The sequence below is a fragment of the Rana temporaria genome, chromosome 1 (genome assembly GCF_905171775.1).
Source record: "Rana temporaria chromosome 1, aRanTem1.1, whole genome shotgun sequence".
In the NCBI taxonomy this organism is placed as follows: domain Eukaryota; kingdom Metazoa; phylum Chordata; class Amphibia; order Anura; family Ranidae; genus Rana; species Rana temporaria.
Genome location: NC_053489.1, coordinates 336,611,722 through 336,628,780, shown reverse-complemented (window position 1 = coordinate 336,628,780; position 17,059 = coordinate 336,611,722). Strand labels below are relative to the sequence as shown.

Genomic DNA, 17,059 nt, shown 5'->3' with positions numbered 1-17,059 from the left:
ACCATCACAACCCTTGGAGAAAGTCGATGACCTCCAAACAAAGTTAATTTCTACGCACTACTCAAATTGAATATCCCAGCAATCTAGTAAACGTGAAACATTATATAATACATGGAAAATAGATTCAGGAAGAGAACTGGGATGTTTTGTCTCAAGCTACCTCTTCAGGTACTTCATTCAAGTTAAGTTGGTTCAGCTTCGATCTTCATACTTTACACTTCAACAGCTTTATTATATGAGAAAGATCGGACAAACCGACATCACACATTTGTTGTCGGAAAATCTTAAAACATGTTTTCCCACATTTGTTGTCGGAAATACTGACAACTGTCCAAAAGAGCATACAAACGTTCAGATTATCCGACAACATCCTGCCATCATGCAATTGCCATCGGAAAATCCGATCGTGTGTACGAGGCTTTAGAGGGATGGTTTAACCAGTGGTCTGTTAATATAGATTTTAGGTTCATTCTGGGTATTAGCCGAAGTGACAATTTGCACAGACTGCCTTTGTCTTCATATCCCTGTATTACTCCTTTTATTCAACAAAAAATATCAATAGATGTCATGGTTTCTTGTGGAAAAATAGGTATACCCTTTGAATCAATAGCTGGCATCACCCCCTGTAGCAGAAATTACTTCCTGTAGGCATTTTGTGTAACTGCCCACCAATCTCTGATATTTTTGACTATTCCATGCAAACTTTCTTCAGTTGCAAGATGTTTGTAATTTTTCTTGCATGAACGGCCCGCTTTAAAATCTTTCTACAAAATGGGCATCTATTGAGGGCTTTGACTAGGGCATTCCATTATTACCCTATTTTTTTTGTTTAAGACATTCTTTGGTGGATTTGTTGGTTGGCTTTGGATCTATACCAGGTTAAACATCTTGTTTCAGCTTCACCTTTTTGGATAAATAGCCCGACATCCTCATCAAGCACACACTTTGATATGATGCATAATGTATAGCTGATTCAATGACTAAGAGCTGCTCAGGTCCTGAAGCAGCAAAGGCACCCAAAGCCATAACCTTTCTACCACCATGCATCAGTTGTTATGATGTTCTTCTAAAATACGGTCTTTGATTTGCAACAAACACATCTCTATTATAGCCAGACAACGCTATATTTGATTGATCAGTCTTCAGTACATTGTTCTAGAAGATATGGTATTTGCCTGTATGGTCGATGGCAAGCTGTAATCTTGCTCTAATGTTCTTTTTGGACAGCAAATAATTTTTCTTAACACACCATTCATGCAGGTTGAGTTGGTGCAATTTTCTTTCTGATTTTAGATACATGCACTGTGACCCCAACTGTTGGAAAATTTCTTAGACTTATTTTAGCACCAGTCAATCAGCTTTTACATTAACTTTAATTGGCCGTGTTGTACCACATACTTTTATTAAATAGTATTCTGTTCACATTGTATTGCTTCTTTTGTGTAAAATACCTAATGTTCCTGCCAATCTCCCTGCTCTCCTATTTCATGCATGCAAGTTTGCACCCGCTAAACCGCATGGTACCGCAGCAGCATGGGTTTGGGTATGGCACAATATTTTCTGCATGTTTCATTTTCATTTCCTTTGTCCAACTAGGTAGGAGTTCTCTCCAGGAGACACATCAGAAAGTGAGAGAAAATCTCCACCCTGTCAGGTGAAATCCCCTCTCTATTAAAAAAAAAAAAAAAAATACACGTTTAATATATACTTTTACAGGACTCGTTAACACCAGGACAGTTCACTCAATATTTTTCAACTACTGATGTATAAATATATTTTCAAGAACTTCGGGAAATTCTAGGGAAATTCCAGATTGAAGTGTTACACAACACATTGGAATGCAACATGTCAACCTACATTCTTTACCAAACTAAAAGTAGATTGACATTTTTTTGTTTTTGCTCTTGCGATTAACATTTAGTTACCATTTTGCATAAAAAAAAAATTATATATATATATATATATATATATATATATATATATATATATATATATATTTGGCCTTTAAAGGCAAAAATATATACAGTAGGTATAGGTGTCTAAACGTATAATCTGAAAAAAAAAAAAAAAAGAGGCAAAAAGAATAAGGCTTCATTTACACCTTTGCAGTGTTACATTGCATTTATAAACACTTGAATTAAGGCAGCCTATTCATTTTAGATAGGCTGCTAATGTACATGACCCTTTGTTACAATGGCATTTGCGTTGTGGTGTGCTGCTGTAAGGTGCATTGATCATTAATGTATTAGTATGTTGGGTGCCTTAACAGAAAGCACAAGTCTGAATAAACCCAAAGAAAAAAAAAAAAAAAGGGAGATTTGCAGTGTTGCATCTGACTTTAAGAAAACATGTGTGGTTTTAACCCCTGCTAGCGACCAAAAAGGGTTAATACCGATAGGAATGCGCCTCTACAGAGGCGCATTGTCGGCGGTATCACCGCGGTTTCTCATTGCTTTCAATGGGAAGGAGCGGTAAACACACCGCCCCAAAGATGCTGCTAGCAGGACTTTTGGAACAGTCCTGCTAGCGCACTCCAGTGTGAAAGCCCTTGGTCTTTCACACTGGAGAGACAGCATCCGCTGTTCAGGGTCAGCTTGCAGGTACTATTTTTAGCGCAATAGCGCCTGCAAACCGCCCCAGTGTGAAAGGGGCCTTAAGGAGTAGATAATGTTTGGCGTTAGTAAATTAAATAAAGCTGTATACAGTATATGCAAAAAAATTAAGAAGTTTTTTCCTGCATGTGGTTGAATGATTAATGTGAGCACAGCTTCTCCTTTTTCACTAAGCTAGGTGAACATTCACTTTGCCAAATGAAAATTCTCTGTTCCTTCAGTAAATTAACCCCTCAGAGCAGGGGTCAAGTCCTGGGGGAAAAGTGTGGGAACTCCCACCCAAGATCCAATCCCCCACCAAAAAAAAAAAAAAAAAAAAAAAAAAAAAAAAAGAGAAGCTTATATGCATAATTACTAAACCAAATGTTTTTTTTTCCGATCCACTATACCTTAGTAATCCTTTATGTTACTGGCCGCTTCCTGTATATGGATTCATCGGGTAGTGTACGGATATTCAGTCACTTCCTCAATGCCGCAATGTCTCCTGGGAGCTTTTGTCACTTCCAATGACAAAAGCTCCCAGGAGACATTGCTGAATTGATGAAGTGACTGAATACCCGCACACTACCCGATGAATCCATATACAGGAAGCGACCAGTAACATAAAGGATTACTAAGGTTTGCCTTCCCCTGACAGTGACTCGAGCTGGGCATCGCCGCTTAGTGAAGGATCGGCTCGGGTGGCTCGGCTGCTCTAGTCCTGCAAAGGGAACTGCGTTCCTGCTGTGAAAAAAGTGCAGGAACTCCGTTCCCACGCGTTGCCGTAGGACTTGAGCCCTGCCTCGGAGTCAGCAATGACAGCTTCCATATTTTCTCAATTCAGGTCTCCTTTTAGATGTGTCAAAGGGCTGACGAAGAAATGAAAATGTGGAATTAAACAACACAACTCCAGTTTGTGTTTTAATGAGAAAATAATTATATACTTGCATTGTATGCTTCACAATCACTATAAAACAAAAGCTGAATAACATGTAAGTGGTTAACATATATATATTTATATATAAAGCCAAAAAGTACAATATGATTGTTTTGTCTGCCATTAAAACACAGCCATCATTTTATTGAGCTATTAAAAAAACCTTTTCCTCGCAAAGTATTTTGGTATCACATAAAAGCCTGCCTTTCAGCAAAGAAATATAACACAGCCAGAAAGCAATTATCCTGAAGATGTGAATCATATTCTTTTTTTTAAAATACACATTTAGCTTTTCTCCACATACAATATAAAAACATTTTCCTGTTCTTATAATATTTATGCACCCATTTTGAAATAAACTGGAGCTTTCCAAACTTTTGGTTCCAAGGAAAAAATCAGCAGTAAAATGAATTGCATTACCAGAATCCATCAGTGCATAAACAATATTTTGAAAGCTGCTGATAACCACATGTACTATGCGTAAGATACTTACATTTTTATTTTATAGTTGTTATATGGCAAAATGGCTGTTATCGGTTATGCATTTTTGTAGTGTGCATCAAATATGTGATGTATTCCTCTCTTAGTAATACTAAGCTGCACCTTTTGATGAGGTTGTCCTTTACAGTGGAACCTCGGATTACGAGTATAATCCGTTCCAGGAGAATGCTCATAATCCAAAGTACTCGCATATCAAAGCAAGTTTCCCCATTAAAGTCAATGGAAATTACAATAATCTGTACCGCATTGACTTTAATGGCATGCAATATCGCATGCGGCCAGAGGTGGGGGGTGCCAGAGAGCCTCTGAAATGTCCGGAAAGGCCCGAGGACATCTCGGCAAACCTCGGGCACACGCCCCCCCACCTCAGGCCAAACACGGTACTGCACATCGCTTTGGCCAGGGGAGGGCTAGCAGCCTTAGGCCTGGGGGGCAAGTTCAGTCAAGTGGCCATTGAACCGCCAAATCAGCTCACCATCTATTACCCATCTGTTTTTTCAATGCAGCCTTACCAGAGCAGCCAACTCCAGTGCCCATCAATGCAGCCTGATCACTGGGGCAGGTTACATGGGGTGTATGTGGGGGGGGGGGGGGGGGGGGGGGGGTCAGCTATGGGTTTCAGGGTCTCACCCCAGTGATCTCAGCAGGTCCTTGCATGCCACAGCCTCCTAGGGAGGGAGGGGGGTTAATTCTCCTGGCCCTGGGGTTAAGTTGCAGCCAGCACCCAGCCCTGCGTCCTGACTCCCTGCCTCTGCCTGCTTCCAAAAATCCAGTCTCCAGGAGTTGTAGTTTCTTCTGCGCTGCTGTTTTCCACCCACCGGGAGCTTGAGTGTGGACTACAACTCCCGGAATGCAACAGCTAGCGGTCGGCCGCCGTGGCCATGCCCCCGGCCCAACTTCCTAGACCAGAATAAAAAAGATAGGGTGCAGCGGCTGCCGTCCAGGGTGGCGGCCCAGGAGGCAATTGCCACCCTGGCCCAGCCCTCCCCTGGCTTTGGCCCGAATCTTGCTAGTTTTACGGGGCAACACTCGCAAACCGAGTAAGTATTTTTTTTAAATACAGTGCATATTTTGTGAAACGCTAGTTAACTGCGTTACTCGCAATCCAAGGTTCCACTGTAATTTCTCCCTGCCTTCTGAGTGCAGCCTGTCCAGCATGTACCCAACTTGGCCATAATCAAATATTTGTTGTGCGCCCCTACTCAGTGCAGCATAGCCTTTGGAGGGAAAAACCTCTGACCAGCTCTTCTTCACACTCAATCTGAAAACCCAGACTCCACTCATACCTATGAGAGAGCTGCACTCTGCAAAGCTGCAGAAGAGGTCATTAGTCTGGCGTAAATGCAATGCGAAGAAGAGCCAGACAGAGGGTTTCCTATTGAAGGCTGTGTGGCACCAGGAAGGCCACCATAGCAAACATCAAAGGGATCGGGCCAAAAAGTAGATACACTACTAGGTAGGTTGCACTCAGGTAGGTGGTGGGGAAATAATTAAAAGGACAAGTTCACCTAAGATGAAGAAGACTGCATATTTACCAATGTGAAGGAGGTGAGGCATGGAATGTGCAGCCAACGATTATACAAAGAAAAACGCTTTTTCTATCATGCCTATAGGCAAACCGTGCCTAATGGGAAACCCAGCCCTGACTAAGGGACAGTAACGTAAAATGTGTACAAGTGCAAATATACAGCAACCCCATAACAACCAGTCAAAAGGCAATTGCCGACTGGTTTCAATAAACCTTAAAGATATGAATAAGAAATATGAAAGTAGAGAACCTAAATCCAAACTACATTTTATATTATCAACTGGTGCTGCAACACAGCCAACTTGGCTAACAGCAAACTTTTTTTCAGTTGAGGAAACATAGCCTTGCGTTGTTCAGCAGTCAGAACACTCTCCAACAAGCTTTTTTTTTTTGAGAATACACTAACTGTTAAATTGTGGCCGCTTTTATTTTACATAAAATAAATATAGGCAATACATTCTTGTTGCATAAAAATAGTTTTTAGTCCAGAAATCTCTTTGAAAAGAATAATAAAAAAAAAAAAGTTCCTATCATAAGTGATATGTAAAAACAAACAACTGTTATACTTAGGTGATTATAAAACACACAAATAAATATGATTGTTTTCTAAAAATTGTCTTCTATCTTTGCATCTGTGGCTCGTGCAAATACCATTGTCTAGGAATACTGGTTTACATGAGTGCATTAAAAGTGAGTACATGGCTTACACACAGAATAGCCAGGCTTTGTGTTCACACAGGCCATGACAAAATAGATCAAAGGCCCACTAGTGGCAATGTTTAGGAAATACTGAATATGCCCCGTAACGCAATACAAGCTTCAACTCAAATAGATTCATTTTTGTAATTAGATATTTTTAGTAATCGCCTTTTCTCACAACTATTTTTAGTATGCTTAAATGTCACATACATCATTCTCACAAGTGTCACCTGCTTTTTTCCCCCCATAGCAATAAAAATTAATACAGTAATCCTAGAGCTATATTTGTGTGATCACTATCACACCACCCAGACACACCCCACTAAAATCCCAGAGCAAGAATACACTCATATTATCACTCACTTGGTTGCTAACCCTGTCAAAACATTTACTTATGAGAAGGTAACCTTGGACGTTTTTGTGACTAACAGTCATATTCAATAAAGGAATGCATAGTACAAATGACAATATGCAAGTGCAGTAGATAAAAAGAAAAAAAGGAAGATCTCAAGTCAGCACAACCAGATCAGTAATAATTCTGACAGATTGAAGAGTGTTACTACACCGCTTACATCCTCATTATCCTTTGCGCTGCTTTATTGAACTGACAATACAGGTTGCAAGCTGCTCCATATATAGTTAATAATACAATTATTGGTTCTAAGTATTTGCAATGCAGAGGTTCAGACTGTCAGGCAAGCAAACAGATTTGGCCACAAAGATATAATACATTGGGGTTGATTTACTAAAAGGCAAATAGGACTGTGTACTTTCAAAGTGCATTTTTGCTTACACATGATTGGATGATGGAAATCCACAGAGCTTTGCCACACTTTACCAAGTTCTGGAGCAACTGCGCTTGCAACATGTCTGCCTTTAGTAAAATCAACCTCATCTTGTTGCTAAAGGGCGAGAGGCTGAGCCAGCTGCTGGTCCAGGCATGTGGGCAGATCCTGACCATATGATCGTGATCTTTCCTGAGCCTGGACTCACTCTGTGACATCAGCCGACAAAGGGCTTCAGCCCACTGTCTGCTGAAAACAGGTCACAGACGTGCAGAACAAACTGCACTCTAACGATCCACAGGAGAAGTACAGCCAAACGAGCTTTGGCTGTACTCCAAGTTATGTCAGCCTGACACAAATAAGCAGTGTTAATTTAAAAAAAGCCATGCAACTTGTATCATTCAGGTCATCAAGACAAAAAGGATGGGTAAGATGCTTATGCTTTAAATGGGTTGTAAAGGTTTGTTTTTTATTTTCTAAATAGGTTCCTTTAAGCTAGTGCATTGTTGGTTCACTTACCTTTTCCTTCAATTTCCCTTCTAAAGGTTTTTTTTTCTTGGTTTTCTTTGTCTGAATTTCTCACTTCCTGTTCCTCCTTAGTAAGCTGTTCAGTAAGCTGTTCTAAATGACTTTCCACCGTTCGGATGATGGTGGAAAGCTTACCGAGGAGAAACAGGAAGTGAGGAATTCAAACAAAGAAAAAAAACATTTAGAAGGTAAATTGAAGGAAAAGGTAAGTGAACCAACAATGCACTAGCTTAAAGGAACCTATTTAGAAAATAAAAGACAAACCTTTACAACCCCTTTAAGTGGATAACATATGCACAGTGGAAAACTGCATTTCAACGCAATGGCACTTCTGTTTAGAATTTAGAGGATTTTGTTACTAAAATCAGACATTTTTTTGTAGCCAATTTTGACAACTGTCCTTATACTAAAACAGTACAGTCTGCTATACAATTAAAGACACTTTTCAAAATAAGAATGACTGACAACAGTGCTTTATCTCACCAGGGCATGTCGCTATAACTGTATTCGGAAACCTTATCCTCTTACAATTGTCTATATACTGGTAAGAATTAAAAAAATGTATTGCTTTGTCAAATGTCCATGTTATTTACTGTAAATATTTTAGTAATACATTTACACTTTCACTGGACTCGCAATGCTTGAAAAATGGCACATCAAAAATAATTTTTGAAAGAATTCTCATTGGGATGATTACCTAAAGGAGTACATTTTTTAATTGAAGCTAAACTCCAGGCATTAATCCAATTACACACCTCTTGCCTCCCTACCAATTGCAACGTTTAAAAAATAAAAAATAAATAAAAAAAGTCCTCTTACTTTCCCAAATCTGTTATGTGAGGCGCTGGGCCTGGAGTCTGACTTCTTAAATGCAGAGGAGGTGGGTCCTATGTAGTGATGTGGACACTTCCTACTGGCTGTTAAGCAGCAGGGTTCTTCTAGAAGACCCCATGATGAGTTTAACAATCGGTGCAGATAGAGAGACTGCAGCACTGGTTTACTGATCATCACTTAAAGTAGTACTGGATTACCAGTCATCACTTATAGAAGCAATGCCATCAATGGGCTACAGAAGCCAGGTGTAGGCGAGAACAATCCAGCTTTTTTTTTATATAGCTGGTGAAAAAGTGGGAGTAATGGGAGGGAGGAAGAGGGCTTTAACCACATGGACCTGTACTCACTTTGAACAAATATTCGTATTCAGGAAGAATACACTTCTATCGCATTAATGAATGGCTGATGTAGATACAGCTTCACTGAGCGAAGTGAAAAAAAGAACTTCAGTATATCCATCTCCTTCATGTCATTTAAATTGGCATGTGCTTCTGGATTTAGTACTGGAGTTTGTCTTGTGTATAAACCTATCAGAATATATATCTATCCTCTATCTCCCTACATTTTACAATTGCAACTAGGCCACATTTAAGCCACGATTTCCATCCCTTCAACTTGTATTTAGTGAAAAACACATCCAATATGGGGAACCCTCAGCCCTATCAAGGTTTCAGAAAGTGCTACCTCTGAACAAAACGGTGATAACTGAGAGGTGCCATTGATTGCATCTGAATGTGCATATCCATGCAGAATAAAATGTAACCAGAAAAATTAGGAAAAATGGGTTACGTTTCTTTGTTTGCGCTTTTCTGTGCTATAAATTATGGTTGCATTAACAAAAAAAAAAAACACAGCAAAATCTGGTTAACCTTTTAGTCCCTGAGAGCCACAAATGTGAACATGCATACAGTTCTTGATTATGGTGTTGTGCTTTAAATATGGAACCTTCAAAGTGGCCACTGTAGTATATATGTCTGCAAAATTGATGTAGGCCTTTTGAAATATAGGCATATCTGACATAAAATACCACAGAAGCAGTTTATGTCAATCTATTTACAGACAAATGAAGGGCCAAATGGTCTTTCAGAAAAATAGATGAACTGTTTCTCCCCCCCCCCCCAAATTTCCTCAAACCTCCCTTAATAACCATGTATTGTCAAAAGCAACATGTCCAATACTGCATTGTGAGTTAAATATATTGTAAATTGTTTTGTAGCACCCTGCATGTAAATGAACCTGCAAATGCATGTAAAGGGCCAATCTTTCGTCAAACTGGTGCTGCTTCCAACATGCATGTAAATACGGCAGGGCAAGGCAAGGGTACAGAATTTGAAAAGCGATCAAAAGCTGCAATTTAAAAAATTAAAATTGCACTGCATGTTTGGCTTTGTTCATTGTCCATGCTGAGCCCTGTTATTAGGAGCAGCCTGTGTGAGTGATCCATCTCCATTTCCTGAGAGTCCAAAGCTTAGCTGGGCCTGGCACTGCCTCCAGTGCCAGTCACTTCAAGCATGTCTTCTTTCTTATGTTCTGAGTAATCTCTATATGGATTGCAGAGGCTGTGTATTGTTCAATAAATATGCAATTAATGGATTCGTTTTTTTTTTTGGTTTTCTATATCTTAAATGCAAAAAGGTTATTCATCTTCTTCACGGTTGGCGTATATCCCTGCTTCCCATCGCAATGCCTGGGCACTTTTTCTACGGCTCACTCTTACTGCCTCAAGAACCTGCAACAAAATAAAATAAGCCATCAATGTTCACCTGTGTAATATGTCAGTTCTGTAAAGATTGTACATGTGCACTAAACAGTCATACTTGGCAAAATTACTTGACACTAATGTTTCACTTACTAGTATTAATAGTAGGGTATATGAGTAGCTGCAACAGAAATCAAGTATGATTTAAAGCTGAGAAGAAAAAAAAATATCTGTCCATTGTTAGCTTTGCCCAATCAAATGGAATTAAGCCCAAGTCAATTTTATGTACTTGGATCGAATTTAGTAGACAGAACACTGTCTGGTGAAATACGGTCTTACAGGCCCATTGCCGGGGTAAGCACAGGTCATTTGATTGGTGCCAGTGTAGAACAAGGCTATATGTCTGTCGTTTCAGGCCAATAGAGCTGCTTACAACTAAAAACAATTAAACATCCAAAGTGTGTACTTTTAGGACTTAATAGCTGCGAGATTGTTCCAAATCAGTGACAGAGTAGATTGCAGAGCCTTTAAAATTAGCCAAGGATGGCAGCTTCCATATTTCCATAATCACAGGTTTACATCAAATACACTACAGCAAGACAGGGCAGCAGGGGGAGTCAGGCAATGATTGGCAGGATCAAGCAGAAGAGACTTTCTCCAAGGGAATGGAGAGTATTGTGTAACCAATATGCCACACACACACACACACACACACACACACACACCAATAAAACTGATTATGCCAATGTTGTACTTATGAAATTACTAACAACATTTATGCTATTCATAAAAAGTCTTGCAACAGACTAGACTTTGTAGTTGAGTTAGACATAATGCCAAATGCCAAAAATATGCACGGGTTGGCCATTGAGGCAGGGGTGAAAAAGAGAAAAGATCCCTGATGCCGCACATAAACAGAGTTCTATGGTGGTAGGAGAGAGACAACCTCAGCCAGGCCATACCCCAACGTGTTTCACTCTGCTACCCAGAGCTTAGTCATGGGGAGGTGCAGCACCAGGGATCTTTCCTCTCTTCCATCCAGTGACGAGCTCCACCCCTTGCTGGCACTCTTGCAGCAGTTGCAGCCTTACCCACACTACTCCCTATAGTGATCAAGCCTGAGTGGCATACTAAAACACTGGGTCACATTGAGGCAGGGGTGCCAGCCTAATATGATTTGACACACTTTAACATCTTTTGACAAATGCCAAAATTACAGTCCATCTCTTGTATAGAATGGATTTGCTATGAAAAACACATTACTTTGTATAACACAATGGACTGTTGGATAACATTGCATGTCAAAATCTGACAGCAACTGTCCACTGTTCAGTTTATAGATACACAGTGCATTATTCATTAACAAATTATTCACGTGTCTTTTCAGTACATAGTTTCCTAGAAACACCAATTAGACATCCATGATAAAGTCCTCACACCCCCAGCAATTCTTTGAAAAACCAAACCCTTTCAGAAAATCCTGCTTGAACAACTTTGAGATTTACTTGCATTAGTTGGGGTCTGATGCAATGATCTATATGCTTGAATATCAATTTGGATCACATTATGCTCTCACTTTATGTCCAACAGGCTTTTCTGCTTCATGACCAGCTTGTTTTTCATGTTTTGGAGATGTTAAAGTTTGTAGAAGACCAAATGTGGCATTACATAATAAATGCCGCAGCTAGCTTTTATTTCATGGTCCCAAATCAAATTAAAGTGGATGTAACCCCAAACTTTTTTTAATTAAGACTTGCCCAGTATAGGATTTAATGTCATATGTGGCCAGTCTTGCCACAAAGAGTTAATTTCTGCAAGATAAAAACTGATGCAGAGAAATAGGAGTCAGCTCTTCCCCCTTGCTGTGAGTGACAAGTGATTTACACATCTCATGCACAAGCCTGAGAGAGGCATTCTGTGTACCTCCCATCCCCCCTCCTTTCTTCAGCTCTCCCAGGATTGGCTGCTCCACACCTCATCATAATTGGTCATGCTGAAGTCATGTTGTAACTTTTCTGGGTTTTGACTGGATGTTAGTGACCATAGCAGGGGAGTGTAGAGGTGGGTGGAGAGTCTACTGAAAAATACTTTAAAAAAAAAAAGCATCTAGCAAAAGAAGATCCCTAATGCAGAATCTTCTGCTTTGAGGTGCATCGGAAGCCTGGTCTCCAACTGTGTGCGGTATTTTCTACTGCCACCTCCCCTGTCAATTCTGTGTTAACAGATGCAACCAAAGTGTGCAGTGGGTTTGCAGGTATGTGTCACAGTCAAAAACCATCAGATGCTGAAGATTCTCCTTGAGTATGTAACGCTTGAAGAAAGTGATGACTCACTTCCCACTGGGAAGGTAAGCATGAAGATTCTCCTTTTGCTAAATATCATATATTATATATACACATATATTCACACACACACACACACACACACACACACACACACACACACAATCTCACAAGAGTGAGTATACCCCTCACATTTCTGTAAATATTTTATTATATACTGAAGAAAGTACACTTTGTTACAATATAAAGTGGTGTACAGCTTGTATAAGTGTAAATGTGTTGCCCGTCAAAATAATTCAACACAGAGCCATTAAGGTCTAAACCTCTGGCAACAAGAGTGAGTACACCCCCAAGTGGAAATGTCCAAATTAGCCATTTTCCCTCCCTGGTGTCATGTGACTTGTTAGTGTTACAAGGTCTCAGATGTGAATGGGGAGCAGGTGTGTTAAATGTGGTGTTCTCTCTCACTATCCCATACTGGTCACTGGAAGTTCAACATGGCACCTCATGGCAAAGAACTCTGAGGATCTGAGAAAAATAATTTTTGCTCTATATAAAGATGGCCTAGGCTACACAAAGCTTGCCAAGACCCTGAAACTGAGCTGCAGCACAGTGGCCAAGACCATACAGTGGTTTAACAGGACAGGTTCCACTCAGAACAGGCCTCGCCATGGTCTACCAAAGAGATTGAGTGCACATGCTCAGCGTCATATCCAGAGGTTGTCTTTGGCAAATAGACATATGAGTGCTGCCAGCATTGTTGCAGAGGTTGAAGGGGTGGGGGATCAGCCCGTCAGTGCTCAGACCATACGCTGCACACTACATCAAATTGGTCATGATGCACAAGAAAGCCCACTAACAGTTTGCTGAAGACAAGCAGACTAAGGACATGGATGTCCTGTGGTCTGATGAGACCAAGATAAACGTATTTGGTTTAGATGGTGTCAAGTGCGTGTGTGATGGCAACCAGGTGAGGAGTACAAAGACAAGTGTGTCTTGCCTACAGTCAAGAATGGTGGTGGGAGTGTCATGGTCTGGAGTTTCACAAGTGCTTCCGGAACTGGGGAGCTACAGTTCATTGAGGGAACCATGAATGCCAACCTGTACTGCGACATACTGAAGAGCAGGATTCCCTCACTTTTGGAGACTCGGCCGCATGAGAACATAACCCCAAACACACCTCCAACGACCACTGCCTTGCTGAAGGTAAAGGTGGATGGACTGGCCAAGCATGTCTCCAGACCTAAACCCTATTGAGCATCTTTGGGGCATCCTCAAATGGAAGGTGGTGGAGCGCAAGGTCTCTAACATCCATTAGCTCTGTGATGTCGTCATGAAGGAATGGAAGAGGACTCCAGTGGCAACCTGTAAAAGCTCGGGTGAACTCCATGCCCAAGAGGGTTTAGGCAGTGCTGGAAAATAATGGTGGCCACACAAAATATTGTCACTTTGGGCCCAATTTGGACATTTTCACTTAGAGGTGTACTCACTTTTGTTGCCAGTGGTTTAGACATTAAACTGTATGTTGAGTTATTTTAAGGGGACAGCAAATGTATACTGTTATACAAGCTGTACACTCACTACTTTACATTGTAGCAAAGTGTAATTTCTTCAGTGTTGTCACATGAAAAGTTATAATAAAATATTTACAAATATGTGAGGGGTGTGCTTACTTTTGTGAGATATACATACATATACATACACACACTTGTGAGGTTTGGTATCTGTTCACACCAAAGTTTATATCCTGTCATACTAAAACTATAGATATAAAGAACAAATATGCTATAAATGCCTACATGTACAATACCTACATATACAAGACCAGTTCCACAAAATGTAAGGTGAAAGCCTAAAGGCCTTCAAACCAGTCCAGAGAGTGGGTAAGCCTCTCAGAAGAGGACTTTGTCAGTTTTTGGTCTAAGGCAACTCACATGGCTTTGCTTTTAAACTGGTCCTGAATACGTATATAATCTTGGAGGAAGGGAAGATTATAATCGGATCCCCGAATATCTATATGACGTAACAAAAGTAATGACACAAAAGATGGAACAAGAAATGAGGGGTGGAGGAAACCATGCATTAGAGGATATGCATGCTGCAGTGGAGATAGGCAATTCACAGGTACCTCAGTAGTAACTCTGTAAGACAGTAATTTACTGGTGTACTGGTGAGAGAGAGGAAAAGAAGAAAGTTAGTGCACCAAACATAGATTCTGACAGATAACAGTAAACCTAGCACATCAGATGTAAGACAATCTGTTAGCAGGGAGGCCAAGCCCTTTCATCCTATTCAAGGGTAATAACATGCTTTCGTAAATTCTTGTAGATAGTTTCAAAAAGAAGGACATGTTGATGGTTAATTTTTCCACAACACTGAATTACACTGCATATTAAGTGGAGTTTTAATCGCAAACAAAAAATGTTAGAGGCATTAAAAAAAAAAAAAAAAAAAAAAAAACTCAAAATTCTTAATACCGGAAACTCAAGTATATTAGAAAACTGTAAATCAACAGTATTGTGTAAATGTTTTAGGGCAGGTGTGAAGAAATGCTGTAAAAAATATATATATATTTTGTTGGTTTATTTTTATAAATTTACAAAATGCATAGTGAGCGTAAAGAATTAAAATCTAAATGGCATCAATATTTGGTGCGACTACCCTTTGACTTCAAAACAGCATGGATTCTTCTAGGAACACTTGCACAGTTCAGAAATTACCACAGATCTTCTGTGGATGAAGGCTGCCTCAAATCTCAAGTCTCTTCATGTAATCCCAGACAGACTTCATGATGTGGAGATCAGGGCTCTGTGGGGGCCAGACCATCACTTTCAGGACTTCTTTTCGCTGAAGATAGTTCTTAATGACATTGGTTGTATGTTTGGGGTCCTTGTCCTCCTGCAGAATAAATTTGGGGCCAATCACACACCTCCCTGGTGGTATGTCATAATGCCTGCATATCTTAGCTTTGAGGAGATCATTGATCGGGCAACGTTCAGGACCGTAGATGCAGTGGTCGGCCAAGGAAACTTAATGCAGCAGGTGAAAGACACTTAATTTCCCTTCAACATCGGAAGGTGTGCAGCAGTGCCATTAGCACAGAACTGGCAAAAACTAGTGGCATTTAGGTTCACTTAAAAACTGTCCAGGGAATTCTTGCCTGAAGTTGTCTTCGTGGAAGAATTGCAGCCAATTCTTTTTTTTTTTTACTGCTCAAACACGCCACTGCCCAAAACTGCTGATAACAGCCTATGTGTGCATGGACACATAGGATAACATGGAGAGGTTAATGACTGTAGAAAAAAAACATCTACTGCCAAAAAAAGCTTCTGTAAAAACGTAAAAAAAACGTCCAGTGTACATGAGGCCTAATAGTCTTGTCATTCCCCAAGGGACTCTGTACACATAGAACTTGATCCTATTCAAATCTTTTCAGTGGTTTAAAAAAAAAACAAATGTTTGTTTGTTTGTTAGTGCTGGCTGTAGCTCCACCCCATGCACGGTTGCCTGCATTTATGAGGAGAGTACACATGTAACTGTCAGCTTGTGTTTTAGACGTTAACTTTTAGGCCCTGTACACACGACCGAGTTTCTCATCAGAATTCAGCCAGAAACTCGATCGGAGCTGTATTCTGCCGAGAAACCCGGCCGAGGAAACCGACGAGGATCTCGTCGGGCCAAATAGAGAACATGTTCTCTATTTCCTCGTTAGTCAACGGGTAAACTTGGCTCACCGAGATCCCCGGCGGCTTCACAATGAACTCGACGAGCAAAACGATGTGTTTTGCCCGTCGAGTTCCTCGGATGTGTGTACGGGGCCTAACACAGCAAATAATGTTTTCCACCGTCATAAAAAGTTTTCAGTGAATTCAGCTTAACGAAAAAATAATAAAATACTGAACTGAAACCATTTGCAATATTACACAATTTAAACAAGACATTGCTGTAAATTTATATGAACACCTAAATTAAAATGTAGGTTATACTGTGTATAAAGTCAGCTATCATATGATCAAGATTTTGACTTAAAGCAGTGGTTCACCCTTAACAACTTTCTATCATTAAATTAGGCATAGTAGCGCGAGCTACAGTATGCCTGTATTTATTTTTTTAGCCCGGTACTCACTCTACAATCCTAGCGAGACGATTCCGACTCCCCGCGGGGAATGGGCGTTCCTATCCAGAGGCAGCATGATTGACGGCCGGCTTTGGCACGTCACGCTCCCCGAAGATAGCCGGAGTAGGTCTCGGCTCTTCACGGCGCCTGCGCACAGACTATGCGCAGGCGCCGTGAAGCGCCAAGTCCTATTTCGGCTATTTCCAGAGAAGCGTGACGCGCCATAGCCGGCCGTCAATCATGCTGCCTCTGGATAGGAACGCCCATTCCCCGCGGGGAGTCGGAATCGTCTCGCTAGGATTGCAGAGTACCGGGCTAAAAAAATAAATACAGGCATACTGTAGCTCGCGCTACTATGCCTAATTTAATGATGGGAAAAAAAAAATGTTTTATTAGGGTGAACCCCCTCTTTAACAATGTTCTCCAAACAAATCACTTTTACTGACATACTGTTATTATTAGGTGTTTTTTGCCTACTTGGATTTATAGCTTTTCTTACTGTACATCTGTGTCTGGATGTTTTTTCAGGTATTAATTGCTCTAAGATTGAAAATGAGT

General features: G+C 40.5%; 1 protein-coding gene across 7 annotated transcripts in view; it reads right to left on the bottom strand.

Moving 5' to 3' along the window:
* Positions 1-8,026: 8,026 nt before the first annotated feature.
* The window catches only part of PALM2AKAP2 (PALM2 and AKAP2 fusion), a 451,866-nt gene continuing 442,833 nt past the window's right edge, over positions 8,027-17,059 (bottom strand). For 6 of the 7 annotated variants that reach the window (XM_040361140.1, XM_040361145.1, XM_040361143.1 and 3 more), the window contains 2 exons: positions 14,513-14,551; positions 8,027-10,132 (listed from right to left, as the gene is read on the bottom strand). In XM_040361140.1, the coding sequence (XP_040217074.1) occupies positions 10,040-10,132; positions 14,513-14,551 (132 nt within the window). In that variant the 3' untranslated portion in view covers positions 8,027-10,039. The remainder of the gene's footprint in view (positions 10,133-14,512; positions 14,552-17,059) is intronic. The other variant, XM_040361141.1, reaches the window with a different exon arrangement.